This window comes from Alosa alosa, chromosome 8 (genome assembly GCF_017589495.1).
Source record: "Alosa alosa isolate M-15738 ecotype Scorff River chromosome 8, AALO_Geno_1.1, whole genome shotgun sequence".
NCBI lineage: Eukaryota > Metazoa > Chordata > Actinopteri > Clupeiformes > Clupeidae > Alosa > Alosa alosa.
The window spans coordinates 9,553,543-9,580,480 of NC_063196.1; the positions used below are offsets into that span (position 1 = coordinate 9,553,543).

Here is a 26,938-nt window from a genome sequence, read left to right on the forward strand (position 1 = left end):
ACACAAAACACACCAATCAGCACACAGGAAAAAGTACCAAGTGCGCTCAAAGCAAACAGCAAGTCAGTGGACAATCAAGTGATAAAATAGTCTTGTCAAAACAAAAATTGTCAAAGTTTATATGATTTTGTTGTTTAAGCTAAAGAAAAGGCACGTATTGTAAGACAGAGGGGAAAAAAAAAAACATGCAGGAGGAAGTCAGGGATCTCTCACCAGCCATCACTGTCTGCTGCATTGACATTAACACCGAAGTCCAGCAGGAATTTGACAATATGGTGGTGTCCAGCACACACGGAATTGTGTAGAGGCGTGATTCCCTCATCATTAGGTTTACTGGGGTTCTCCACCTGGAAGTTAAAGAACCAAGGAGAACACAGTCAGAGAGAACCGTGTTGGGAGGTTGTGGGAGTAATACGAGAGGAGAAATGAGGTTTTAGCATTTAGCTCCATACCCACTCTTCAGACTGAGTGCGTAAAGGAACACACAAACATTACGAGAAATTAGCTTATTTGCCGTCTTCCCCAGAGTTATGTAAGAGGATTCATATCCTTCTTGTCTGACATTGTTAGCCTAGCTAATAATTCACCACACCACTTAGCCTATAGCTAAATTATGCACTCAATAACAACAGATTAAGAATAGCTTTTATGTTGAATACAACTCTGTGCACTCTGTTGTACATCATTTATGCCTATGTAGGGGTCTCTTTGCCTAATTAGGGCCATTAATGCATCACAGATCATGTTCTATTAATGTATTGTATGTACAGAATCGCTGTGATCTTATCCTTCACATGGCCCGAGTATTCTGACCGTATTGATCCGAGTTACTCTGTGATTCCCACCCCAATGGACTGTTTCTTGCGTTTAGTTAGGAGAACAGAACAGCCAGCAGCAGTGCATGAGCACCTACCTCATAGATGATTCTCTGCACCAGGTCAAACTCTCCCTCCAGCGAGGCGTCCAGCAGCAGGGCCAGGGGGTGAAACTTGACCCGCTGGCCACTGCCTGCCCGCTCAGAGTTGGGCTTCTTCAGGTTACTGCGCTTCTCCTGGACGGAGGGAAAGAAGGAAAGAAATGAGGTTAACTAATGACTGTGTTGAATGACGAGGCTGAGCATCAGAAGACAACAGTTGTTTTTGTTATGCTATTCCTAATTCTGGAAGATGCCCAGTTCTGCAGACTGATTGATTCTGAAGTAAGGTATCTGTGTGTGTGTGTGTGTGTGTGTGTGTGTGTGTGTGCACACGTGTGGTTGGGCACACTTCTGCTGGATGGACACTGACCGTGGGTGCAAAGGGAGAGGAGCCAGCTTCTTGTGGTGAGGTGGCCTCCATCACGGGACTGGGCAGGATGGTGGTGGCGGATGTGGCCGCTTGCGTGTTGTTGTTCGCGTTGTCCTCTTCTGATGCCGCGGGCACCGGTGGCGCCTGGACCTCGCTGGCCGGCGGTGACCCCACCCCCACCGCGGGCTGGTTGTCATTTGTGTCTCCCTGTGGCAGCGTCGCTGTCGTCGTCGTCGTCGATGACGACGTCTCGCCCGCCATCCGTTCCGAGACGCCAGAGGGCACTTCCGATGGAGGGTTCCCATTGTCGGCATCGCCCTGACCCACGGCGCAGGCGGCGGCGGCGGCAGCAGCGGCCACTGCCGAGCCGGGCTGGTAGAACGGCGTGACCCCGGAGGGGGCCGGCCCGACTCCGACGCCCCCCTCCATGCCGCCGGCGAGCGTGTTGAAGCGCTGGTAGAGCAGCTTCTGGATGTTGGGCCCGCTGGGCCCCTCGGGCTCCGTGATGGAGCTGCGCTTCTTGAGCGGCCGCGGTGCGTTGGCCAGCCTCTTGCGCAGCGCCTCCAGCTCCACGTCGCTCTGGTAGCGCATCGGCGAGTGCACCATGGGCGTCAGCTTGGTGGGGCTCAGCGGCCGCGGGATGTGGTCCACCATGGTGGGCGGGGGGGGCCCCGGGGGGGGGAGATCCATGCCGCCGCCGCCGCCCAGCAGGGGAGGGAGCTCGCCGACCATGTCGCCGAAGCCGCCGCCGTCCGGCAGGTCCTCGCCGGGACCGCCCAGGAAGCCGGGGAAGTGTCCCGAGGCCGGGCTGAAGGGGAGAGGGGAGGTGGGGGTGGAGCTGGAGTGCAGGACAGGCTTCCCATACACTGCAGAGGGGAGGAGGAGGAGGAGGAGGAGGAAGAGGAGGAGGAAGAGGAGGAGTAAGGAGGAGGAGGAGGAAGAGTTGGAGGAGGAGGAGCAGGAGGAAGAGTTGGCACAGAGATGAGACCGAGTTATTATTACTAACTGATTGAGACTGATTACTGACACTGACTGTGGTTGGTGAAGCACTGACAATGCGACCCTGTAAGATGAGTATGCGTAGAACTACAATTATTTATTCAGATACATTCAGACGCAAATCTACATATAAACTTCCACTGCGAAACTTCAGCACCTCCAACGCAGTAAGTTGCAGCAATACATCAGCAGAGATCAAGGCATTAGAGTATGTTTATTGACCATGTTTTATAGTGACTTTCCATTAAATATCATCTATGATAAACCCAATAAGTACACAGTAGACTGAAGGTTCCTTTGTGTGTTTCTTAGTTCATACTTCCACAAAACAATTAATACCTATGACCTCCTTCCTGTTACTGTCAGCACAGAACGGCTGAAGAGCTCCCTCTGCTGGTTACCTGCTCTGACGGCGGGCTTGTTGTTGAAGGGGTAGTTCTTGGGGGCGGCCTGCTGCAGATACATGTGGTAGATGGAGCTGGAGTTCATGGTGGCCGGGCCCTTACGCGGCGACTGCGGCCTGGACCCCTTGTCCGGGATGAAAGGCCGCACGGCCACGGCCAGCGGTGGATCGGACCGGTCCCCTGGTGGGAAGAGCGGCGAGCCGGGTTGGTAGGTGGGACTGGGCGGCACCGAGATGCGCTGCTGGATCTGCTGCGAGGACGAGCCCTGGGACGCGGGGCCCGTGCGCGGCCAGGCCGGGGGAGGGAGCGGAGGCAGCGCCGGACCGCCGGAGCCCGGCAGAGGAGGTGGAGGGACGTCCTTGCGGAGCTCGAGGGAGCTGGTGGAGCCTGAGTTGGAGGAGGAAGACAGGGCACTGGTGGCGCTGGTGACGCTGCTGCCACTGCCGGCGCTGCTGTGGTGGTGGGCGCCGTATGGAGGCGGCTGGGGCTTGGAGATGGGGGGAGCTGGCTTGCTGCCGTCCTGAGCCTGGCGAGCAAGAATACACACATAATCAACCATCCTTTGATACATACAAATAATTCGATACATGCTTCTGTACAGTTGCTGAGAGAGAGAGAGAGAGAAAGAAAGAAAGAGCAAGAAAGAAAGAGCAAGTGAGAGAATAAACGAAAGAAAGAGGGTGAGAGAGAGAAAGGATATATATATATATATATATATATATCTATATATCTATATATATATCTATATATATATCTATATATATATCTATATCTATATCTATATATATATATATATATATATATATATATATATATATATATATATATATATAGAGAGAGAGAGAGAGAGAGAGAGAGAGAGAGAGAGAGAGAGAGAGAGAGAGAGAGAGAGACCTATACCTTGTCAGCAGGAGTGCTGGTGGGGGAGGGGGTCTTGCCTGGTCCATCTCCTCCAGACTCCTTCCAGTCGGGGGGCTTGAGAGAGGCGTTCCCTTTTCCGATGGTGGGCCACCCCGCCTCGTTAGCTGAGGAGACGAGGAGATGGGTGCAATAGTGAGATACGCAGTCTGGGAAAAGCACCTGTGGCAGAGATGCTTCAAGAGGTGGCTTTGGTGAAATGGGAAACTAGACTACTCAACAGCGTCCAGGAAGTGTTAGTCGAGCAAATGCCCATCAGTGCACTTAAACCGATGTGCATTATCCAACTACATTTTCAGTTAGCTGAACCCTGTGTCTAGAATTTACAAGTCCTGAGACGAGATGAGGCTCAATCATTATTGCTGCTGTAATTCAGACAATCAGATCAATACCTAAATTCATTCATCCAGTAACGGAGTGTTTAATAGCGCTATTACGACACACATGTATGATACGTTATCATACGGAATGAATAAGACAGCCAATCAGAAGTGCTTGGTGCATTTCCTGCCTTTTGCACACACGGTGACTGAATTATCTGCACTTGCGTCAAAATATGAGCTCAAGTTCAAATCCAAATCACCCAGTGAACCTTTTTACAACCTAATAAAAGGCAACTCCACTGGAGTCACATGATTATTCTTCAATATTGAGCTCCAGCTGGTTTAGCCACCATACCCAATTCCAACATCAGTCCAATTCAACAACGCTTTCACTGTGATCTCCCCACCATCGTGGAAATAATTACAAAACATGCAGAGAAGACTGCAGGAAGTGTGATGGAACACAAAGAACATTTCATCGACCCTAAAACAGCAATGGCCTCATCTCTGGACAGTGCGCTATTGTGACAGTAGAGATCTGTGTTATGCGTTTAATGAACTAGCTTTTCTTCTAATGATGTTACTGCCTGACTGATGTTAGCATCTCATGGCGATGTTATGACAGAACTGTTTGATCTGGTGGGGTATGAGCTCAAATTTACTTTTGTGTGCTGATGTAAATTTGACTGATCCGTGATCAGGGATGAAGGGGTTGAGAGGGCCCAGTGAACCTTATCAGAGTATAGTTCCTCAAACTATAGCGAACACACACACACAGCCAGATGCATCAACACACATCCCCACACATTCAAAAAACAGGATCAGCAGTTTGCAATATTTCACTGTTAGATTCACTGTCAATATTTCTCTGTACTTGCACCTTTTGAGCCAAGTAATTGTTATGACAAATGCCACTGCCCTGGCAGTGACATCCCTATGAACAGTTTCTACTCTCCAGTGCGTCTGTTTTTTGTAATTTTATCAAATGGAAAATTTCCCCTCTGCTGGCCATATTTCTAGGCCGAGGCAGAGGTCCAGTTGTGTTTTTTTTTGGTCCAATCGGAGTGGAAATCTGTGCCCTTCCTCTGGCCTGCCCTGCTCTGGTGTGGCCTGCTCTGGCCTGCCCTGCTCTGGTGTGGCCTGCTCTGGCCTGCCCTGCTCTGGTGTGGCCTGCTCTGGCCTGCCCTGCTCTGGTGCGGCCTGTTCGGGTCTGGGGGGGATTACAATAATAACCAAAACATCACAGCCATTAGGGAACATTCCAGAGCCGAGACTGACCCCAGCTGCCTGATCACGGACAAGATGAACGCCTCCCCCCCTCTCCCCTCCCAAAGTGATACATATTACACTACAGCCAATACATGTATAGCTGTTCTGAACTTTATAGATGGGTCCAGGAAATAGCAATCACAGAGAGGCAGTGTAATGAGATAAACAAGATGAATGTGTTTCAATGCGTCAGCAGGCTCTCATTTGGAGGACACAGAGAGGAAGGGAAGGAGGGGAGAGATGAAGGCACACAGAGGGAACGGCAGAGAGCCCTAATTTATCTGACGGGCAGTCCAAAAGTCTAATGCATGGACCAAACATTACTCTCACTGCTGGGCATATACATGTGTGTTTCAATTTCAGACTTCGCCCATCAATTAAATTAGGGCCCAGAGATATCATTACTGCTCTGTGCCTCTATGGCTCTCTGAATGTCATCATTAAAAAAAACGACCAACACCAAACAACCCAATTAACTTTTTTTAGTCAAGGTCTTTCACTCCCTTTTGAGTTTAAAATTCCGCAGCGCCTCTGCCAAGCCTCTCAAATCTCAGAGATTTCAGACCTCTCTCACTCTATGTTGTACTGCTTGGATCCTGCACCCTACACTGGATAAGGTTCAGGGGGTGGGGGCGGTGGGTGGTAGGGTTGGTGGAGGAGGTGGAGGATCTCTCCGCCTGTGACAACCTTCTGACTCACGAGAGGCTCCATCTGGCCCCGCCATGCAGGAGGAGGAAGAGGAAGAGGAGGAAGAGGAGAAGGAGGAGGAGGTAGGAGCCCCGGGGCCCGCTGGGCCCCCCGGCCGGGGCTCTGGCAGGGTCGGCTGGACCGGGTCCACTATGATGTCTAAATCAGAGACCTTCCAGGGGCCGGGCGGCTTTCTCACTCCGTCTGAGCCCCCCCCGCAACCCCACCACCCCAACACAGAGGAGACACGCATACACGGACCCCCCACACACACACAAATGAACGCACAAAACCACAGCACAGACAGGGAAAGGGTGAGAAAGACAAGAGAGAAAGAAGAGAGAGAACGAGAAAGAAAAACACGGAGAGGGAGGGAGAAAAGGGGAAGGAAGAGATTAGGAAAAAGGGGATAGAGAATGGAGGGAGGAAAGAAAAAAAAACAATAGCACAAGACACACACCACATGGGAAAGTTCACACAGGCGGTTAGAGGAGGAAGGGGAAAAAAAAGAAAACCATAATAGTCATAATACAACTAGAAACAGCTATCGGTCACAGAGAAGTGGATACAAGCACAGGTACAGTACAGGATACAACAGCACCATGCAAACCATGAACTCAGGCACATCCACACTAGCACATGACTCTTTGAGACTTGGACTGAATGGCGCTTGATTAAATTAGCTAATTTCCCCTCAACGGTGCTCATTCTCAAAGGATGTGAGCGGTACACAGTCACGCTGTCATGATTTGAGGCACTCGGTCTTGGCCTTGTGAAGTCCTTATGAACACATGCTGGCGATGGAGCTCAAAGTCGCCCCCCACTGGCCAAAATAGCAATATTCCCAAGCTAATGTAAAAGTACAGTCATGTGCCCTCCACTATATCTTTTATTACATTACATTACATTTAGTAGACACTTCTTGACCAAAGTTACTAACATATTATGTCAGCTATATTACAAGGGATCACATTGTCCCCGGAGCAACTTGGGGTTAAGTGCCTTGCTCAAGGGCACAACGGTGGAAGCCGGGAATTGAACCGACAACTTTCAGGCTACTGCACGCTAGCCAAGCCCCTTCTAAAACGTTACAAGAACAGTTTTTTTTTAAGGCACTTATACAAGGTTGTAAATATCAAAAAATTAAAATTAACAAACGTGGGAGAGTGATGGGTGTGGCGGGCCTGGACAGTGGACTGACCTGATTTGGACCGGGCGTGGTTAGCGGGTGAGTTGACGCCCAGGGACTGAGGTTTGAGCGGGTCAGGAGGCACCGTGTAGCCTGCTTCCTGTCGCACGGGCACCGGGACCTGGATGTAGGGACCCACTGCAGCCACACGGCCCGGACCGCCCGGCGCCGGCTGGGGTGAGGGGGGTCCGTTGGTCCGGTTCAGCTGTGGAGGAAAGACAAGAGAGAGGGAGAGGGAGAGAGAGAGAGAGAGAGAGAGAGAGAGAGAGAGAGAGAGAGAGAGAGAGAGAGAAACAGAGAGAGATAATAAGGGTTATTCTCCAATCTACACAAAACCACCCAAACAAACCAACACCCTCATCCTGGTGATTACTGCTGAGGCATCAGCATATTTGAAACAGACTGTCAGACTGCCCTTGGTCTGAGTGCTGACAAACAAGGTCATAATAATCAAAACACACACAGAGGGATACTTTTTTCCATTCCATCTACAATTACTCAGATTTCAAAGATGATATTTATTACGCACTTGGAATGAGCCCAAAATCACTGTCAAAACGCAACAAACAAAACAGTTTGTATGTCTGTGGGTGTGTGTGAGTTTGTATGTCTGTGTGTGTGTGTGTGTGTGTGTGTGTGTGTGTGTGTGTGTGTGTGTGTGTGTGTGTGTGTGTGTGAGAGAGTGTGCATAATGGATGGTCTGCTTAAAGTGTAACTCGCCAAAATGCAACCTAGGGTCTTTTTGTGAGTGAATCCGAGTCAAACTTTCGTTTAAAAGCATAATTAGGACGGAAGTGCCACTTTTAAGATTGACCGTATTGTCATTTTCGGGTCAAATGGGAGTGGGAGTGCTAGGGGCACTACTATGACCCCATCGCTATTTTTAAAACACTAAGAAGGCTCGACACAACATGAAACTTTGCTCGAAAGTTTACTAAAAAGAAAGGTTTTGAACAACTCACTTTTGCAGTTGGTTTTTCCGCTCGCTGCCATCTTGCAAACACCTTTCTTTTTTAGTAAACTCTGTGTATGTGTGTGCATCTGGGACTGCGTGTGTGTGTTTATGTGTATTTGGGACTGCATGTGTATATGTATGTGTGTGTATCTGGTACTGTGTGTGTGTGTGTATATTAGGGATTGCATGAGTGTGTGTTTTGTGTATATTTGGGACATCAGGTGTGTGTGTGTGTGTGTATGTGTGTACACATGTGCCCATCTTGTTGTGCACCCCCCAAGCCTTACTGGCACGTTCTCTTTTTGACGTGCCTCGGCTTTTTTCTTGTAGAGGCGTTGGCGCAGCTCAGTGATGCGCTTGTCCATCAGCGTCACCTCCATGTTGCGCTTGTTCAGCAGCTCCTTCTGCTGCTGCAGCTTACTGTTCTGCTCCTGGTTCAGCTTATTACGGATCTGAGACAGAGGATGGAGGGGGAGAGAGAGAGAGAGAGAGAGAGAGAGAGAGAGAGAGAGAGAGAGAGAGAGAGAGAGAGAGAGAGAGAGAGAGAGAGAGAGAGAGAGAGAGAGAGAGAGAGAGAGAGAGAGAGAGAGAAAGAAAGAAAGAAAGAAAGAAAGAAAGAAAGAAAGAAAGAAAGAAAGAAAGAAAGAAAGAAAGAAAGAAAGAAAGAAAGAAAGAGAGAGAAAGAAAGAAAGAAAGAAAGAAAGAAAGAAAGAAAGAGAGAGAGAGAGAGAGAGAGAGAGAGATGGTGGAGATGTCAGTGCATTCAAACCATATGATGAGGCCCAGCAGGCCATTGAGTTTATGTGTGTGTGTGTGTGTCAGGCTTGTGCAAAATTCCAGAATTGAATTGAAACTGGCTCTTAAATTCCAATTCAATTCTTGAATTTCACTTGCATTTCAATTGAGGTAGCAAACAGGAAGCAGAATTGCAATTCGAATTGTGCACAACCCTGGTGTGTGTATGTGTGAGAGAGTGTGTGAGAGAGGGTACCTGCAGCTCCTGGTGTGTGTATGTGTGAAAGAGTGTGTGAGAGAGGGGTACCTGCAGCTCCTGGTAGAGCTTGCGCAGCTCGAGCGCGGCAGTGCCGGTGAGCTGACCGCTGAGGCCCTGCAGGCCGTTGAGTTTGCCGCGGCGGAGTTCGTCCAGCTGCTGGCTCAGCTGCTCAACCCGCAGCACGGCCGTCTGCAGCTCCGCCTGCTTCTCCTGAAACAGACCGCTGATGTGCTCGATCTCCACCGCTACGTGCACGCACGCACAAAAACAGAGAGAGAGAGAGAGAGAGAGAGAGAGAGAGAGAGAGAGAGAGAGAGAGAGAGAGAAAACACACTTGTAAACATACATGTGTGCAAGGCAATATAAATACAAGTAATCCTCCTAAAAAGTAACACACACACACACCAATGAATGACACACACACAAAAACAAATAAATAGAGATGCAAATGCTAACATTAAGGACTAGAAGTGTGTGATTGCACCGCATCCACACAAGAAAAGGGGACTGTGCAAACATAGTACACCACCATACAGAAAGAGACAAAACCACATACACAAATCACTGAGAATGACACACACGCATGCACACACAAACAAACGGCAGGCATAGCACATGAGATAATTGCCAGCGAGGAAGAGCGAACACACACACTAAGCTGACCTCAAGGGACTCCATCCATGAATAATACCAAAAGTATAGGCTTATTCACGCACATGAGAGAAACAATGATGCGTGAGAAGACAGTGTATGTACTCTGTGTGTGTGTGTGTGTGTGTGTGTGTGTGAAATGACTAAGTCTAAGATTAATGCCCATGATGTGACTGCATACACAATATCTACCCTGAGCTGGCACATGTTTATACACTTGCTTGAGGACACTGACCTTGGATCTGGGAAAGTGGGTCACTATTGCATGTGCTTTCAGATGGCCAGTTTGTGTTCTCATGGAGTTGAACGGCTTTCTCTCATCACATACATATTGCATCGGTGTGTTCTAGTGTGTGTGCGTGTACCTTGTTTGACGTAGACTAGAAAAAACGACAAGCACATACAGTCTACACACAGCAAGTGTGAAGCTCTGGGGTCACTCTGGTGCATGTGAGTGGGTGACCTGAGAATGTCAACATACACTTTACCAAATGACAACATTCTAAGCTAACCCTGCCAGCCTTAATCTAGCACTTCGAGCATAAGGAAGCGTAGCCTCTGTGAGAGCAAATTCAAATGTGTGCAAACAAGTGTGTGAGTGCCTGTGTGAGTCTCCATCAGTGTAAACAAGTTACTGTGTGTGTGTGTGTGTGAGTGTCCTGCACAGGGTGATGGCAAAAAGGCAATGGCTAGCGTTCTTGTTCATCAGTGCACTCACCACTCAAAACACCAGTACTAAACACTATGCACTCACCACTCAAAACACCAGTACCCAATTCATTGCACATGCGCATTTTGTCTGTGTGTGTGTGTGTGTGTGTGTGTGTGTGTGTGTGTGCATGTCTGTGAGTAAGTGTATGTGTGGAGCAGGAAAGGCACGGTGTAAACAAGTTACCGCGTGTGTGTGTGTGTGTGTGTGTGTGTGTGTGTGTGTCTGTGTGCGTGTGCGTATGCAGGTTGCCATGTGTGGTGTGTGGGAAGTCCACGTACACAGGTTGCCGTTGATGACCTTGCTGTAGTCCACCTGGCCCCTCATGGCGCGGATCTTCTTGAGCTTGGCCTCCTGGCTCTCCACGCGGTCCTTGAGCCTCTGCAGCTTCTCCGCCTCGGACACGGTCTGCTGCTGCCGCCGCTCCTGCTGCTTCAGGTAGCGCAGACGCTGCTCCTGCACGCCACGGGGGAGAAGGGAGAAAGAGAGACTTTTAGACCACTTACATTTTTATTCAGCTAAGATTGAACTTAAAGATTTATACTTGAAAAGGGAGGATATTGAGGAAGAGGGTAAACATTTTTATAGGAATCGGTATTTACACCCCTTGTTGTCAATTTCCAACATACTTGGTACCCATTTAACGTGTGGGTGGTACCCAGTGTGTGGAAAACTGACGGAAATAAGTCATGTTCCTACACAATACAACAACGTTAGACAGTGCAATGGCAGGCGTTCTAGGCCTGCATGTCAACTGAGTTTGGAGCTCTTATTATCAGGTACATAGTGTTGCTTTAAAGGCAAATTTAACAGGGAACAAGAGAACAAGTTAAAGAGAATGAAGGGGTGAGGAGGTGAGGGACAAGCAGGGGAAATGTTCGAGAGACAGGACAAAGGGTGGAGGGTCCGAGAGGTGAGAAAAGAACAATGCCAAAGGATCAGAGTGAATTTACGTCCAACGTGAAATAACACGACGAGATGGAAGGAAGGATTTGAGAAAAGGAGAAAGCGTGGGATGAGCAGAGAAGGTGTATGAAGGGCTGGAAGAGACAGGAGAGGCAGAAGGAGCGCTCCAGTGTGTGGGTGGCACGGTGGACAGTACATACTCCCACAAGCACAAGCACACACACACACGGGTCCAAAAACTCCCACACAGCCAACCCTCAGCCCAGCAATGGCATCTCTCTCTCGCCCACACACAAAGACAGACACACACAAAAATGCACAAAAGCTGTTTGTGATAAGTTTGATGTACAAGTAACACGTATTGATATGTAGCAATAATATATGTTTTACATTTATTCATTTAGCAGACACTTTTCCAAAGCAACTTACAAAATGAGAAATAACATTCAAGCTAATTTTTGGCTTTTTTTTTTAATAATCACCATCAGCTAATGTCCAAGTATATTAAGGTGATTAATATAACAGACAGTTGCATCTGTGGGCAGCCCAGTGTTGCTGTTGCTGTGGAACATGCATGTATCAATTAAATTACCAGCAGACTCCACAAAAACAAAAACATCCATCTTCAGGGCCTAAATTTCAGTGCGTGATTGCGGGTATTGGAAACGGGGCTATAAAAAACCCATATCGGGCTACCTTTATTCGGTGGGTGATATCTATAATATCTGTGATTTCTGAATAGACCCCGAGTCTGCTAATAAAGGTGGTGATAAACTCAGGAAGCAAACCCAGATGAACAAATCACAGACCCAAACACTAACACACCAGTTAATGCCTCAATGGGTCAGTGACCCTGCGACTGCTAACAGCAGATCCACTGGAGCTCTGCTACTAATGAACTCCATGCCTGGGTGAAGCCTGGCCTCTACACCCTGGAGCAGTCTGTGTGAGACTGTGCCAATTCTCTCTCTCTCTCTCACACACACACACACACACACACTCTGATGAGGCTGTGTGAGTAAAGCATGATGCTTGGCCTTTCTAGGCCCTGGAGCTGTCTATATGTGAGCCAGTCACGATCCACACACACAAACACACACACTCTGATGAGGCTGTGTGAGTAAAGCATGATGCTTGGCCTTTCTAGGCCCTGGAGCTGTCTATATGTGAGCCAGTCACGATCCACACACACAAACACACACACACATGTATTTCACTCCCCTAACAATCCCACAGCCACACGCTAACCACAAACACACATAGTACTCACTTCACCCTGCCGATAAACTCTGTGTGGATCTCTCAATCAAAGCAAAACTGCTGTAATTGGCGCTGTGCACGTTACCGACGAAGGGATTTTTTTAAAAAGCTGGCGGGTTTTATTTTAGTGTGGTTCAAAAGGAGTTCAGTGTGATTTGGTGCCCACACGCCATGTGCTAAGAGGCACAGCACACACAGCATCACACTGGAGGCTTTTAGGGGCTTCCATCTCTGGGTGCCATTATCCTCAGCCATTAGCTGTGTACATATGCACATAATCACAAAGACACACTCTCACACACACTCCTGCACACGCTCTCCTCTCCCCTGCCCTCTCTCCCTCTCCATCTCTCTCTCTATATAACACACACACACACTAGCGCCTTCTCTCACTCTCTCTCTAACACACTTTCACACACTCTCCCTCACATATGCACATAATCACAAAGACACACTCTCACACACACTCCTGCACACGCTCTCCTCTCCCCTGCCCTCTCTCCCTCTTTATCCCTCTCTCTCACACAAACACACACATTCATTCATTCTCTCTCTCACTCAAAAAAAAAAACACACACATAAACATAAACACACACAGACATACACACGCACACACTACTGTCACGCACATAGTGTGAGCTGGGTGCTGAGGACAGGCTGAGCGCGTGCGAGCAGTGAGCAGCGATGCACTAAATATAGCACAGGCTTGCGGTGGCCTCGCGGTGACTGGAGCCCTGTGTCATCACCATCGTCACGGCAATTACACGCTCAGAAAGCGCCCCGTTATCACCCTCGCCCCAGTCCAACCCCAAAAAACAGACCAGATAAAAGAGTGAGAGCGAAAGAAAGAAAGAGAATGAGAGAGAGAGAGAGAGAGAGAGAGAGAGAGAGAGAGAGAGAGAGAGAGAGAGAGAGAGAGAGAGAGAGAGAGAGAGAGAGAGAGAGAGAGAGAGAGAGAGAGAGAGAGAGAGAGAGAGAGAGAGAGAGCTTGTCCCACCAGTCCCAAAACAGAAAAGACACTTTCAAAGCACCCCTGTGCCTCAAAAGTAGTCAACAACACCAAACAATTATGGAACGAGCAAGGAAAGCCTTCATTAAGAAATGCTTAAATGCTCCAATAAAGGCTTGTAGTCATTACCCAGTCTCACAGCTGTCTCGTGTCAGGGAAAATAAGAGCGACAATCAGTTGAGGTCTAAGCGAACCCAACGCTACAGAGACTGCTGGACGGATCGCTAAAAACATTTAGACATATTTCCCCCTCACTGGGAAACCAGTCTCATGCAACCTCAGAGTGCCGCTCTCATTAGGAGACCAGACAATTATCAGGCTATAACTCACAAACCATTAGGCTACACAAACACACATCACTACTAAAAGCCTTGGAATAAGGGCTTCAAAATGGCATGACTCACCATTGAGGAAATCATTGAGTTGACCACAGCAAAAGAACTCAGCCTTACACAAACCAGCTGCTGGAGAGCAAACAGAACTGGTCCTGTTCTATGACATGCTCCTGTTCACCTTCAAAACTCTCCCGATAATCACGTTATTGATCACAGCCGGGGCAAGCAGAGTGTGGTGCTATCCCTAGGGCTTCAGTGCAGAGTGGACAGCTCGCAAGCACATAAGCCCTACACACACACACACACACACACACACACACACAATAGAGCCAAGCAAGGGACCACCCACCCGACGCACATCTGAGAGCGTTACCTTAGCGACGAGCATCTGTTGCTGGGCCTCGATCTGCTGCTGTTGCCGAGTGGCCATCTCCTGTAGCTCTGAGAGAGTGAGCTCCACTCTGGGGTTCCCCACCTACACACAGCAGAGAGAGGAAGAGAGAGATGGAGGGAGGGAGGGAGGGGAAAAAGTAAAAGAGCAAGAGAGAATGACAGAAATAGAGGGATGGAGAGATGTCAAGAGAAGGAGGGAAGAATAAAAGTGTGAAATGAAAGTGAGAGAGAGAGAGAGAGAGAGAGGGAGGGAGAGAGACCGAAAGAAAAAAATAACAAGGGTTAATCTGTCTGTTACTCATCCGGCCTCCACACTCCAGTCAGACCACAACCTCAAGCATCAGCACTTCGACAAAACAAACAGCAGCAGCAGACCCTGAGTCACAGGCTGCGCTGCTGACCACACTGGGTCCAAGTACTGGACGTGGAGAGGATACTGTTAAAACTTAAAAAATGAACACACACACACACACAAATAGATGTATGTGCACACAGAGACACACGTGGACCCGTAAGAATACAGGTAGCAAAAAGGAGTACAATACAAAAAAATACTGATCATTACAAGGTGCTTGAACAATAGCCTAGTGTCTGAACTCAGGAAGACTGACAGAGAGAGACAGAGATTCAGAGATGAAAGAGAGAGAAAACAGGATAAAGGAAGAGGAAAAAAGAAAAAGGCAAAAAGCAGCGATTGAAAGAAACCAAAACAAGGAGCGGGAGGAGGGCAAGTGTGCAAAAAAAAGAACAGAGTGGAGAAAATAAATGAAAGAAAAAATGAAAGAAATGAAAGAGAGAGAAAGACAGGATGAAAGACACAGACAATTGGGTTTGAGCTGGATTGGTAAACAGGCTAGCGTGATCCGAGGGATGGATGGATGGACAGGAGGAGGGTAGGGAAGGAGGGAAGGAGGGAGGGAAGGAGGGAGGGAGGGAGAGAGAGAGGGAGGGAGGCCCTGCCTCTGTCATCCTGCATTGGGGAAGATAAGAGCACAGCCAGTCAGTCACCCGCTGGCACCCCGGCTGGGCCGTGCAATCGCCATGGCAGCAGGACGGAACACTCACACCGTGCTGATGAAATGAGAAGGAGGACGAGGAGGAGGAGGAGGAGGAAGATGTTCACAAGAAAGAGGACAAACAACACTGACAATGCTGTGACTGCTACAACAAATCTGTCTGGATACAGCAGCCAAAAACAGACGCACATTGGGGAACTTAAAAAAAGTCAAAAGGCTACTGGGTTTATGGTGTTATCTCTTGTTGCAACTGAACTAGCAGGTTATGAAGAATTCAAAACGGATGCAGTCACTCCCAAAGCGTCTGGGCTTTGGGCTGTGACATTTACGTAAGCTTTTTAGAGGTGTCAGCTGTGCCTCATCAGAGCCCAACTTGCATGGAGAGAAACTGTTTGAGATGAACATCACAGAGTTCTCAGAGGAGCAGCCAGGAGAGCAAGAACGCCCACACAACACAAACAGGAAAAGATGGAGCTAAAGACATGCAGAGAGAGAGACAGAGAGAAAGATGGAGCTAAAGACATGCAGAGAGAGACAGAGGGAGAGAACAGACTGAATGGATTCTGTGAACCAACCCACTCCGGTCGAGTACAGAGAAATTTCATGTACTTCAAAAGTTCATCAAAAACCAAAAAAACATGATTGAAACCTATTAAACCTACCTATTATATGATAAGATAAATACAGTACTTGAATGCTGAAGAAAAGAAGTTCAAAGAGAGAGTTAGAAGCCACCTACCCAGTTGTATCACAGTAATTAACAACACTTGCCACCATTTGCCACCAAACAAAGCTTACGCAACACTAAGGACTGGCACCCCGACACAGGTCATGCCAGTACACAACACTAACGACTGCTACAATGATGAAGGTCATGCCAGTATGTAACGGAAAAAGCGGTCAGCCTCAATGTGAGGCAGCAGTGCCTTTATTAGCAAGCAGGTCAGCCAGGCCTTGTGTTTTTTTCCATTTGCCAGCCAACAAATGCCACAGGGATGCTGAGATGGTTAGTGCCATCGCTAATTCAAGTTTAGACTAGCAACATCCCGGGCTGCCTGTGAAAGTTAATTTTGAGGTGTTTAAAGGTACACTATGCAGGTTTAGGTATTTTGGGAGACTGTAGAGCTCCCTCTAGAGTCGCGATATATTTATATTTAACTCTGCTGTTGTAAATAGCAAACTTCCTGTGACTTATCCCCCCTGTACACAATGAAAATGCTTTTGTTTTGGAGGTGAAGGATTAACAACAGGCAAAAACTATCTCCAAAGAGCTATATCTACTGACAAGGTAATGTTACATTAATGCCGCAAGATTTGTCGGGCCGCTGTTCTTGAAGTTGCATGGGTGGTTTTCTCGTAGCGACTTGATTCGTCTGCTGTATAGCTATGCATGTTGAACAATTTGCCAATTACAAGTTTGTTTACCATCAAATTGGCTTTGTAAAGGTAAAAATCTTGCATAGTGTAAGATAGTGTGTGAATGTGTCGGTGGCTCAAACTTGTTTAAAACTATACAGTGTGTCAGAGTTTTTTAACGTGCATAACCAACAAACAAAAGCTGACTTTTGGTGGCTTAATTTGTACATTTTTTTTTTTTTTTTTTTTATAAAATTTGCAAACCGAAATCTTGGTAACCAAATGAAGATTTCTTGGAAAGCCATCAATCAGCAATCCCTTAGTGGGCTATCCTCCCATACAATCACCCTCAGGATAGCCACAGAAAGAGGCAGTGAGTGTATGATGGGAGGCTTGGCCACTTGCCAGTTGCCACCAAACAAAGCTTACGCAACACAGGTCATGCCAGTACGCAACGCTAACAACTGCTACCTTGATGAAGGCCATGCCAGCACACAACCCTAATGATTGCCATCCTGATGAAAGATCATACCAGTATGCAACGGAAAGAGTCAGCCTCAATGTGCCATTGGCAGCAAGCAGGTCAGGCTAGGTCTGATTGAGTCACCTCCAATCCTAAGTTCCTGCTGATAGTGTGCCAAGGGTACCAGGTTAGATCAGTGCACTAGCCAGGGATTGTGTTTTCTTTTGCTCATGTAGTAGCCAACAATGCCAAAGGGATGGTGAGGAGGTGGTAATCCCCTTTTAGGCTATTGACATTCCTGGCAGAGGTGTGTAAGAGAGAGAAGTGTCTCTAATGCAAATGACTAGCAAAAAAAAACCTTTGCGTTTTAGTTGGAGCCAATATGACCACTCCAAAACAACAACAACAAAATACCGTAGGGGTAAATAACAGCAATTTTCTCTCTTGTTTGATACAAAGCTTTCTTGTAGGGAAAGCAATCAAAGGGATATTGCCTGACCATCTTCTCCCAGTTTTCATCACATACATCTAATTCCAGTGATGTTGGCCAGTGTCTGACATCTGATAATCACAGAGCAATGCTTGTTGAAATCCCTGCTGTTATGTAGGTCTCCTTGTAGGTCTGGGATAATGTCAGAGTGGCGCTGGGGTTGAATGTTCCCTGATGATGACAAAAGCTGGTAAACGTGGCCTTGTGAAAGCTTAGGTCACCCCACGCCTGCGGACTTAATCTATTTCTAGCTCCGCATGCTCAGTAAAAGAGTATTAATAGATACGGATGTCTTGTTGGTTTCCTTGAATTCCTAACATTTGCAGCAGGGTGAAACTAGGCTATGCCCAATTTTGCCTAACTTTGACCAAAAAGATCCAGGTGGGGAGATATAGCATCACCAATAGGTAATCACATCAAAGTAAAGATGTATGTCAAAAGAGTTACTACAGAAATCTTCAAATCAATTTCTTTGGTTATGTTGAGAAGCATCAACACCAACATAAATGACCGGGGGGTGGGGGTGTTGCACAGCCCCTCAGATGTCAATTCCTCAACAACTCCCTGGTGTTTAAATTCCATTTTGTAATTAATCTGTGCAATCCAATTGCAAGTGTCCAAAGCCTGTTAATGTTGATGGTGGGTATAAATAGGAGAGCTTAAATCGCGTCTTTGCTTCCTGCGTAGTAACAACTGGTCCTGTCATCTTTCATGCGACCTCGCTTTCTGGCGATGTTGCTCGATCGCTCCCCCTCGTCCTACCCACCAATCAATACAGAGGGCTTGTGCCCAAGGTTTACTGATAGGAAGCAAATGCTGAAAAAAATAAATATCCAGTGGATTTTGCCGGCAGGAAGGAACGCAATTGGGTCTAGATCAAATCAAGTGTCAGTGTAAATCTACATGATGGATTGAACTTCAACATTTCAGTGGGAACATTGCCTCAACTACTGTTACTACTACAAATTACTTTTCTCAAAATCCTTAGCCTCAACACCAAACATAGAGGTCTGGAGAGGTACAAACTTCATTTCTAGTCCCATTTCGTGCCTACTTTGGGGAATATCTTGCATCAAAATTGTAACAAACAAGTGTTTGTCTCTCATTTACATGACCATATACCATGAAAACTGACTTGACAACACCATTAGGCTGCAAATGCCTCGCTGCAGAATGACTGGTATAATGTTAAGTAGAAATGACATATTCAGTGTTGTATGTGTCCTCATTCTGGTTATAATATCATCTAGATATTTGCTCGTCATTGGTAGCACACATGCCTGAGGCCTGAAGCAGGCAAGAAGGGAATAAGAGAAAGCCTGTGTGCATTAGCCCCTGCACATATTGCCTCCCTACATAAATCTGAAGTTTTAATAACCACACAAATGCCACCATTTTACAGGCACTTTGTAGAGACTTTTCAACTTCGAGACCTTGGGGGTACAGACAGAGCCATTTCACTGACATACTGGCTAATTAAGACCTTAATGCTTCCTCGCCCAACACAAACAGCTCAGTGTCCAATATTAATTAAGATGGGTGACAATATTCTGGCAAAATTAACGTCATTACGGTGTACTACAGTTTTACTGCAATTTTATAATTACTAAGAATTAGTTTATAATGAGCAAAATCACTTCAAAATCTATTCCATGTGCCAGCTATACAGGGTAAGAGAAAGAAAGTGGACACAAGCAGCCAGAGTGCACAAATCTTATCAGTTTGACATAGTTCAGTTTAGCTCATGATCAGTGCAGTCACGGCCAAGGCCAACAGTAGGCTCTTGTGTGACAGGGTTGCAGGGTTGACCAGTACGATGGCAGGCCTCCCAATTTCATTAGCTCCGACTCAATTTGTAGGGAGAGTGATTCATGGCTTACTTAGCGACTGTGTCAGCTGCTGTTTGCACACACAGGACGCCGGCTGGATCACATCACGCGGGCTCTAGGGGAGAGAGAGAGAGAGAGAGAGAGAGAGAGAGAGAGAGAGAGAGAGAGAGAGAGAGAGAGAGAGAGAGAGAGCGAGCAACAAGGAACTCCATGGACCAGGGCTTAATTGGATTAACCAGATGTCCCTGGGCTTGAGCAATCAGAAGAGAGATACGCTCTCTCTGACTTGTCTCTGATTCCTCAAAGCGGAACATAGCTAAGGTCCTCTTAGGTCAGAGGTCTCATCTGACTTAGACCTTCACGCCTGCAGGACACCCAGTCTACTGCTCAGTGGAAACCTGAACAAACAGCCTGTGGTCTATAAAGGGCAGGAGGGTGACCGACCTCACATGAGACGCTCTCTTTTCAGACAAAAGGAAGATTGTCAGTAACCAAGCTAGTAATTAGACAAGCTTTAACCAATTATAGGAAGAAATAATGACAACAAACTGGTTCTGGGCAATGTATGAACATGTTTTAGTGGCAAGATGAGGACACTTCTAAGCTATAAGTCCAGAGGTTATCCCCATATCCATAAACAGAATGGGGAATTCCTATGTAGGTTTGATTTAGATACACTAGTAGTACTACCACTACTACAAATGCTGGTCCTGGTCATGGTCATGGCTTGCATGTGAGAACTGTGATGATGCTTTGCAGAGCGCTCTGCCTCTTATCCAGGGAAGGAAAAAGGAAGCAGGTCTGTAGGTAGACTTAAAGGTCCTGTAGTTTTATATTGACAATAGCTTATGTTAAGAAAAAGAAGAAAAAAAAAACCGTTGCAGTTGTGTGTGACTAACAAGATCTTCTTTTCAGTTGCTTGCAACTTAAGCCGTTCTATCCAGAGAGGATCTATGCTGTCAATTTTGCTCAATGAGATTTCACTGCACATATGTCAATATATATATATATATATATATATATATATATAGGTCTGCTAACATGTGCCCACCTTATTGTAAACATTCAAAGCCAATCCTGATTGCCTTCGCCTTCCTCGGACTCCCAGAAAGGAGATTAAATGGCAAGAGCACATCTGGCCAAATCCATTCTTTCAAATGCTCAGGGGGAGGGGCAAAAAGGAGAGATGCAGCAGCACTAGTCTTTTTTCAGTCTTTGAATGGATTGCCCCACTAAGATGCTGCATTATTTTGTCCACTGCTCTCTAAAGGTGGCTTGGCGAAAGGCACAGCAAACGCTCCATTCCGAAGAGAAGAGGGTCCAACAGCAAGGAGTTGGCAGCAGAAGAAAACGCAAACACAAGTGGTTTCATTGAAACCCTGACAATGCACACAGAGACAGAGTTGACTTGCAAGAAAAATATGTTGCAATCACTTGGAAAAAAACCTGTTACCCAGTGTAGATCATTAATGCTCTCTGAATAGAACACTTCAATTTACAGCTGTTTTTTAGGAGACTACTTAAAAGGGGGAAAAAAACACTTGATTGCACTGAAATCTCACTTGCTTGGAAAGGCAACTATAATGCACTTTTGTGAACCAGGGGTACCATACTTTAATTATGTTAAGACTAGACTCCAAAAGGCATTAAAGGGGGACTTGGGCATGAGCACCAGAGTAGAGAGATTGGTTTTTATCGTAAGCCTCCTTGGCCAGACAGCAAAATCCACATACTTAGATGAAGTGAAAGCATCCAACAAAATCTACTTAGAACTAAAAAAAATACCTAAAAAAGTCCAAACACATCAATTGCTGATGCCAACAGACAACAAGTACTTGGCACTTTTTTCCCCCTCTTCAGATTTTGGTTTTACTAGTTTCCAACTCGAGACACCAACCTACATACAGACAAATCAAACTCGACTGTGAAGTCCGAAGCTTACATTTGTCCAGTTTGAAAACTATGCATTTTTTAATTGAGTCGAGAAGCATGTGACTGACGCATGACACTCTTAGAGGAACAAATGCAGTTCGGTTTGGCTCAGAAATAGGTCACCACATCTTAAAGACATAAATATGAAAACTGGCTAATCTTAAAACAACAAAGCAAGAAGTAATGCCACTCTCTTTCTGGGCAGGAAGTATAAACGATCTTCATAAATGAACAGTTCTTAGGTTGAAACGTGGCCCCTGCCTTCCATACAGCTACATACGCTTTCTTACCTTGCACCGCGCCCCTCCCAAGCCTCGGAGAGCAGATCCCGGCTGCGTGGATGTTCGATCTGTCGTGCCGAGCAGGAGGGATGGGAGGACGGGGAGATGAATCGGACGCGAGTGGATGGGGAGGGGACAAGCGAGGAGAGGAGCGGAGGATGCCGGTGGGGGTGGGAGGAACGGAGGAGGAGAAGGAGAAGGAGAAGGGGAGGGTGGCTGGCTGACTAAACTCCAGCGAACACGCCCCTCTCCGAGAAAACCCCGCCGGCGAACACGGCCACGCTCCAGCGCACTCGGGCGACACGGCCTCACTGATGAGGCCCGTGGGAATAAACAAGTGAGCACAGAAAGAGGAGGGAGCGAGAGGGAGAGGCAAACAAGAGAGAGCGCGAAAGACAGACAGAGAGAGAGAGAAGGACAGAGATGAATAGTGAGGGACGGCTAGACATCAACTGAGGACATGACGGAGAGGATGAGAGGGAGAACCCCTCATGGGCACGTGTCTAGGGATTACCAAGACCGCAATGGGGTGGGTGTGGCTGCCACTAAATGTGTCCATTAGGAACACGCGTGTGTGTTTGTCTCTCTCTCTCTCTGTGTGTGTGTGTGTGTGTGTGTGTGACGAGTCGCTCTCGGAGCACTCCGAGAGGGGCTGAGGGTTTGGCAGAGAAAAGCCCCTCCTCTGGTCGAACAAATGGATAACGAGGATGCTGATCCTCTTAGAGCGCCGTTATGTCATGAAACTAGTGTAATCCTTCAAATTATATAGAAAGAACCAGCGACAACAAACAAAGCGCTTCTCTGCACTTATTGACCAACCGCCAACCCACCTCCACACATACACACACACACCCATACACACACACACACACACACACACACACAACAAGACAGGGTCATGTTGTTAAACCCATGCCAATCCTCATTGGGTTGGCTCCTGGATAAAATGGAGTAGGGTGAGGGGGTTAAGAAATTGATTGCATTTGCTGTGAGGGAGACGTCTAAGCCAACCCCTTAATAAGTTGCCCGACAATGAGCCGTCATCCGATTAAATGCCCCAAACAAATATAGCAGCATTTAAGGGACGCCAAGCGACTCCTCAAGACAAAGCTTGAACCTTGCGGCTTTTGGAGGCCTCTCTGACAGAGGACCAAGGACACTGACCATTAACACAGTCTTCTACTTCACATTAAACTGTGCTCGCTATTTGAGAAGCGTACTCTATCGCCGATCTTTGTATGTACATGTAGTGTATTTAAGTGGAGATTTTCATTGAAATTTGCATTTAGTCTAAGACTAAGCTTGATCCAGCAACAGGAAACTGGACATCAACAGACCAAGTTCATTGGTAAGAAGCTGGTGCATGACAAAACACATAGTAAATAATCACCATCTGAAAATTCACACGTAGTTGATGATGCTCACTTGTATGTGGGTGCCACTGTGTTTCCTGTCTGGCTGCGGTGATTTTTTTTTCCCCCTTCCTTTGCCGGCAATCTCCACAGGTCTCCACCTGGCAGCTGGCAGGAGGGTGATAATTGGGAGCGATGCTACAGAGCCACGCTTAAGATAGCACAGTTGCTTTGCTAATCAGCTCCCTTTGGTCCGTGTTGTAAGCATCATCGTCGCTGGTACTGCCTCTTGAGTCCAAGCTCAGTCTCCTTCCAACAACTGGTTGACGGGAGACCAGGCGTGGATTGAGGGGTTGGGAGGTGGGGTAAGATGACTAAACATACAGCAGGATGAGCATTTTCTTCAGGTCACTCAGTCTCTTCCTTTTCATGCTGAGGCGACAAGCATACCCCCCCCCCCCGCTTGCTATCCCTTAAGGTGAAATTAGTTACGCTTCGGAAAACACGACTCTTACTTTTGCCTGAATCTGGGACAGATGCTTGAAGGACCAAAGCAGAAACGCCCATGGACGCAGGCATCACTAAGTGGACTACAGTCGAGTGTTGTACAAAGTGCGCACACACACAGTGCATAATAAAGTGACAGAATGTGAGGCATGAGTTGAACATGTTCACGAGAGTTTCGCATATGGTGTGGGGTGCCATGGCAATGCAAAGCAAAGCTGCTCGATGATTAAGATTAAATAGACCAAGGCCACGCACAAGTGGAACTCTTACGGTCGTACGGTCATGTGAGACACATCAGAAGTTGCGTTTCGCCTCAAATGCCAGAGCTCCTAACCAGTGGCACAGTGCACTGTGAAGTATTCAGTCAATGAAATGAAGTGATGCATGGTTGAGCACCGCACTGAATCAGATAAAATGGGGCGATGTCCCTCTGGGAGAGGCTGGAACTGTGTACAACTGAAAGCAAAGTGAAGACAAAGCTTCTTCGGATTTGAAATTGAAATGTAATGAACTGATGATGTTTTGATTCATTTATCATTCTATGAAGACAAAAAAATACAATGTAATGTATTTATGCAAAATTCTTCCATCTAAAGTCTCTGACAGTTTAATATTCAGCTGGGACACACCACGTGGAACATGAGTCAATGCAATCCAATCATGCAGTGTAACTGCAATGTAAATTTAATGTCAATTATTTTCTAAATAGTGCAGAGATGGAGGGGAAGGCACAGCTCAAATGAATTTAAATGAATAACACATGCATAACTCAATTTCACACACAGCCACGTCCAACATCCAATTACGTTCCAGTTAGGTGGAGTGGACTGAGGTATATCTGTTTGGAACTCTGAACTCACTCTCACTCTTCCTGTTAAGGGACAGAATCGGCTGCTGACAAGGTGACCTCCAAGTCAGCAATGTACTTTAATCGTTTTGCAGAGGACTGGAGATTTCTTATCAAAACCTTCAGTGTATCTAGAGATCTACAAAACCTTTTTTTCTGCCTTCACATGAAGGGGCTCAGGGGAATACATCACAGTAGTCTAACTTTGCAAATCTAAAAAGAATTTGTGTCGGACATTTCAATACTGACGTTAAAGCCACCTGGCAAATAATAAATAACAAACAAAGAGAGAGGAAAGAGGTCAATGGTGCTGGGGATGTGAACGTACCCCGTTCTCGTTGTGCTTTTCTGAGCTGGAGCCACTCCATCTGCTACTGTGGTCCTGAGATTGTTGGCTACCTATACACGAGAAAGAGAGACAGACAGAAAGAAAGAAAGAAAGAAAGAAACAAACAAACAAACAGAGAGAGAGATAGAGAGAGAGACTATGAGCTTGACTAGTTTTACAGATCAAAATATGATTTAACAACACCACCACATTGCATTTTATAGGGCGTTTTTTCAAGGCACCTGGAGCACTTTACAGTAAAGAGGGAACCTCACTAACCACAACTCATCCCTCCTCGGGGTTTTGGGTTTCACAGACCCCTGTGTTTGTGCTGGGGATGCACGTGAGGGAGGATCCCCTCTCTTCGGTCACCTAACTAACAAGGGACAAGCCGTGAATGTTTGTGCGACGGGAGACATGTGACTATGGGACGCAGTCAGAAAGGAGCGCTTTTAGTGGATTATTACAGCACATCCAGGAGGGCAGCGCTCCACCAGAGCCCTTTCCCCTTAATCCAAAGGGCGGACGACAGGGGTGTAACCAGGGGGTAATCCTGTCTAACCTAGAGAGAGAGAGAGTGAGAGAGAGAGAGAGAGAAAGAGTAAGAGTGAGAGAGAGAGAGAGAGAGCAAGCAGACACAACTGCTCTATCGGGGTGGGGCAGGAGGAAGAGTGCTGGTGAAACTCTCTGGACGGACTTGGCCTTGAACTACACTGTTCGCAGGCAGAAACTTTTTGTGCCCACGAAGCACTAATGTGATAGCCGTAAAAAGGTGTGGGATGATGATATGAGCAGAGAGCAGAAGGGAATAAAGGTGTCAAATGTGTAGGGAAAGACAGGGGAGCAGTCGAGGGTGGGAGGGCAAACAGCAGATCAGTGAGATGGAACTGGGAGGAGAGATAAGAGGAAGATTCTAAACAAAACAAATAAACAGCAGAGGAAGAGGATTGGAAACGATTGACGGTTTAGGAGACAGGGAGAAGAACAACAGATAGAAATGAATGTGGAGTGAGTGAGAGAGAGAGAGGAGAGAAGGAAGATGAGGTCAGAAACAGGGGTCAGAGGGAAGGTGAGATAACCGAGAGTTCAAGAGAGACAGGGAGAAACAGCATGATACAGACAAGGAAAAAAGACAGACAGAGAGAGGCAGCATGCGGGCAGTGGGGGTGTGCTGGATGAAGGCCTGTCACTGGGGCGGTGACAGCCGGCCGCTCAGTGGAGGGTGATGGGGGGCCGTTTTACACCCTCCACTGGACACACTTGCATTCCAGCTCAGTGGAGCCAAGCAAGGCCAACACAGCCTCCAACACTGCCGCCAGTCCAGCCACAGCCACACACACACACACAGGCCAGGGCATTTGAATGTGTGTATGAATGTTTCAAATATTCTATGATTCTGTAATTCAACATTTTTTCCTATGTGTCTGTGTTCTATGCTTTTCAATGGCATCTTCCGTTATATGGTGATGTCAATAAAGCAACAGGGAGAGAAAGCAAGAGAGAAATGAATGGGTTCTGTAAGAAACTACTTGTTATGGACACATTTGATTTCTTGTCCAGTCATTAAAAACAATAAGCAGTCAAATCAATGAACATAGTGTTTGTTCTTGTAACTGATAAACTGTTCAATCACTAACCATATTGTTTGCCAGATTGCCAATGATATTTGTTTGTAGCTTTGAGTCAACAGATTGACTGTGTAAAATATTCAATAGTCTTGACACAGCCCTAATATATGTGTATTATATGAATAATATATGCCATAGACCTTTAGTGACGCTGAACTGACTTGAATGTATGGCTGCAACAATGAACCAATTCGTCAACTATTTAAATTAATCACCAACTGTTTTAAATGTGGTGGCACACCTGGTCTTCAACCAACCCAAAAGGGCCCGTTACACACCGAGCTCCACTGGCTACCTGTAGCCACCCGCATTAAATTATATTCAATAACGCTGGCATATATAAAGCGATCTCCGTTTCCGCAACCGCTTACTTAAATGCCGTCATAAAGACAAAGGCACCTGACCGCTGCGTTCCTCTACAGAACGGGGCCTGACACCGCGGTCAGCATGCTCATGGCAATCCAGGTTATTCTTATCTGTAGTTCCCCGATGGTAGAAAGCGCTACCAGCTACCTCTCCATCTTCAAAAACCTCCTTAAGACCCAGCTCTTCCTAGAGTACCTCCTCTCCAGTGGTGTGGTCTATGTGATACGTAGTATACCCACATGAAAAGCATCACCAT

The 26,938-nt window shown here is 46.8% G+C and overlaps 1 protein-coding gene across 4 annotated transcripts in view; it reads right to left on the reverse strand.

Annotated features, from left to right (window-relative positions):
* The window catches only part of ppp1r13bb (protein phosphatase 1, regulatory subunit 13Bb), a 58,390-nt gene that overhangs the window by 3,186 nt on the left and 28,266 nt on the right, over nt 1-26,938 (reverse strand). The window contains exons 5-16 of one of the 4 annotated variants that reach the window (XM_048250787.1): nt 24,689-24,759; nt 14,268-14,369; nt 10,666-10,840; nt 9,073-9,269; nt 8,342-8,482; nt 7,088-7,280; nt 5,899-6,090; nt 3,590-3,714; nt 2,687-3,215; nt 1,287-2,152; nt 914-1,051; nt 214-347 (exon numbers count right to left, since the gene is read on the reverse strand). In XM_048250787.1, coding sequence (XP_048106744.1) covers nt 214-347; nt 914-1,051; nt 1,287-2,152; nt 2,687-3,215; nt 3,590-3,714; nt 5,899-6,090; nt 7,088-7,280; nt 8,342-8,482; nt 9,073-9,269; nt 10,666-10,840; nt 14,268-14,369; nt 24,689-24,759 — 2,863 coding nt within the window. Of the gene's footprint in view, nt 1-213; nt 348-913; nt 1,052-1,286; nt 2,153-2,686; nt 3,216-3,589; nt 3,715-5,898; nt 6,091-7,087; nt 7,281-8,317; nt 8,483-9,072; nt 9,270-10,665; nt 10,841-14,267; nt 14,370-24,688; nt 24,760-26,938 lie in introns of all 4 variants that reach the window. The other 3 variants (XM_048250786.1, XM_048250789.1, XM_048250788.1) reach the window with 3 other exon arrangements.